At 43.2% G+C, this 1650-nt stretch overlaps 1 protein-coding gene across 1 annotated transcript in view; it reads right to left on the bottom strand.

Moving 5' to 3' along the window:
• Window positions 1-606: 606 nt before the first annotated feature.
• Window positions 607-1650, bottom strand: part of LOC111664586 (echinoderm microtubule-associated protein-like 6) — a gene marked incomplete at both ends in the record, with an annotated part of 21168 nt that continues 20124 nt past the window's right edge. The window contains 2 exons of the mRNA XM_023419247.2: window positions 607-733; window positions 1235-1469. Of these exons, the coding sequence (XP_023275015.2) occupies window positions 607-733; window positions 1235-1469 (362 nt within the window). The remainder of the gene's footprint in view (window positions 734-1234; window positions 1470-1650) is intronic.

Raw genomic sequence — 1650 nt, 5'->3', positions numbered from 1 at the left:
GTCAAAGGTCAAATGTCAAGGGCGTGGTGACCTCAAGGAACACGGTTTTGGCCTTGTGAATGCAATATCTCTGTAATACCTTGATGGAATTTCTACAAATTTGGCAAAAACGTTCACTTGGACTCAAGGATGAACTAACTTGACTTTGGTGGTCAAAGGTCAGAGGTCACAGTGATACTGAGTGAGACATACTTTATAGACATAACTCAAGACTTCATACAGCAGTTATGACAAGATTTCATACAAATGGTTCATATTTTCTCTGACTCTGGATAAACAGGGATGTAACCTGGAACTAGTCTGAGTGGCGGAGGGATACGACCACGGGGAGGATTCTAGTTTGTTTTTATTCATATAGTTGCTTATTGTGTTATTTACTCACATTTAATTTAGTCAGTTCAGTTATTTCAGTCACATTTGTCGTGTTTGTATTTTTGTGTAAAGTTAACATGCAAAAACAAATAAAAAAAACTGGTGCAGCTTTAAACTCTGGGTTCAAGTCATCTGAAACATCTGTCTCAAACAACCTGCTGTCGTGGTCGTGGTGTGTGTGTGTGTGTGTGTGTGTGTGTGTGTGTGTGTGTGTGTGTGTGTGTGTGTGTATACCTCTCCTCAGCAGACAGCTCCTTCAGCTGTTGGTGAGGTTTGGTTCCACTCATCTCTCGGATGCTGACGGCGTACATCTTGGTGGTGTAGTCCACCGTCTTCTCCCGCGCTACGTCGCTGTCGTAGCCTTTAAACACACACGTTCATAATCACACACACGTTCATAATTGCTGCAGCAACTAGAGGGCGCTGTCACCTGACGGCACTTTCTGAAATGACTGATACTGTTGTTTTTCTTTAAGATGTCAGTCTCCAACTTTGGCACAAAGATTGTCAGTAAATCGATTCGTCATTTGTTCTGTTCAATGTCAGGAAAAGCTGAAATCAAAACTTCATAAAGCCCAAAGTGACATCTTTAAATGTCTTATTCATTGTGTATTTCCTTTGTGTAAATATTAACAAGGAGCGAAAGATTCAGTTTACAGTCGATTAAAAGCATCAAATCCTCATTAATCAAAATAGTTGCTGATGAATTTTCTGTTAATTGACAAATCTATTAATTGATTAATACTTGCAGCTGTATTTGGCACCAGCCAGGTCCAGGTCTTGGTTTTAGGCCCATGCATCATGTTGTGTATTTATATTCAAGTTTAACAATCTTTTGAAATAAAGACGAAGCCACGCCCACCTCCGTCCTCCTCGATGTCGTCGTCCGACTCCTCGCTGTCCACGGGCGGCCGGTTGTCACGAAGCAAAGGCCCCTCCCCCTCCCCACTGACCCCGCCTCCTCGCTCCCTTGCCCAGATCATCAGGGCGGTGTCAGCCCCACCCACCGTCAGCAGGGTGGAGTCGTCCTGAGCCCAGCGGACGTTGGTCACCTGGGCGCTGTGGCCGACATAACGCTTGAAGCGCGAGTACTGACCCTGGAGGGAAACGAGAAACACACCTGTTTACACCTGAGACAGACTTTTCTACTTTTATAAGACGAAAAACAACAATGAAAAAATACACAGTTAATATAAACAAAAATATACAGTTTTGCTATCACTACATAGCTAACGTTAGCATTAACAGCTGTTTACTTACCAGTCTTGCCTAGAGCTT

Source organism: Seriola lalandi, unplaced genomic scaffold (assembly GCF_002814215.2).
Source record: "Seriola lalandi dorsalis isolate HSWRI2012SDOR001 ecotype SW California unplaced genomic scaffold, Sedor1 jcf7180002054593, whole genome shotgun sequence".
Lineage (NCBI taxonomy): Eukaryota > Metazoa > Chordata > Actinopteri > Carangiformes > Carangidae > Seriola > Seriola lalandi.
The sequence above is the reverse complement of the archived record's forward strand: the minus strand, read 5'-3'. Positions and strand labels throughout refer to the sequence as shown.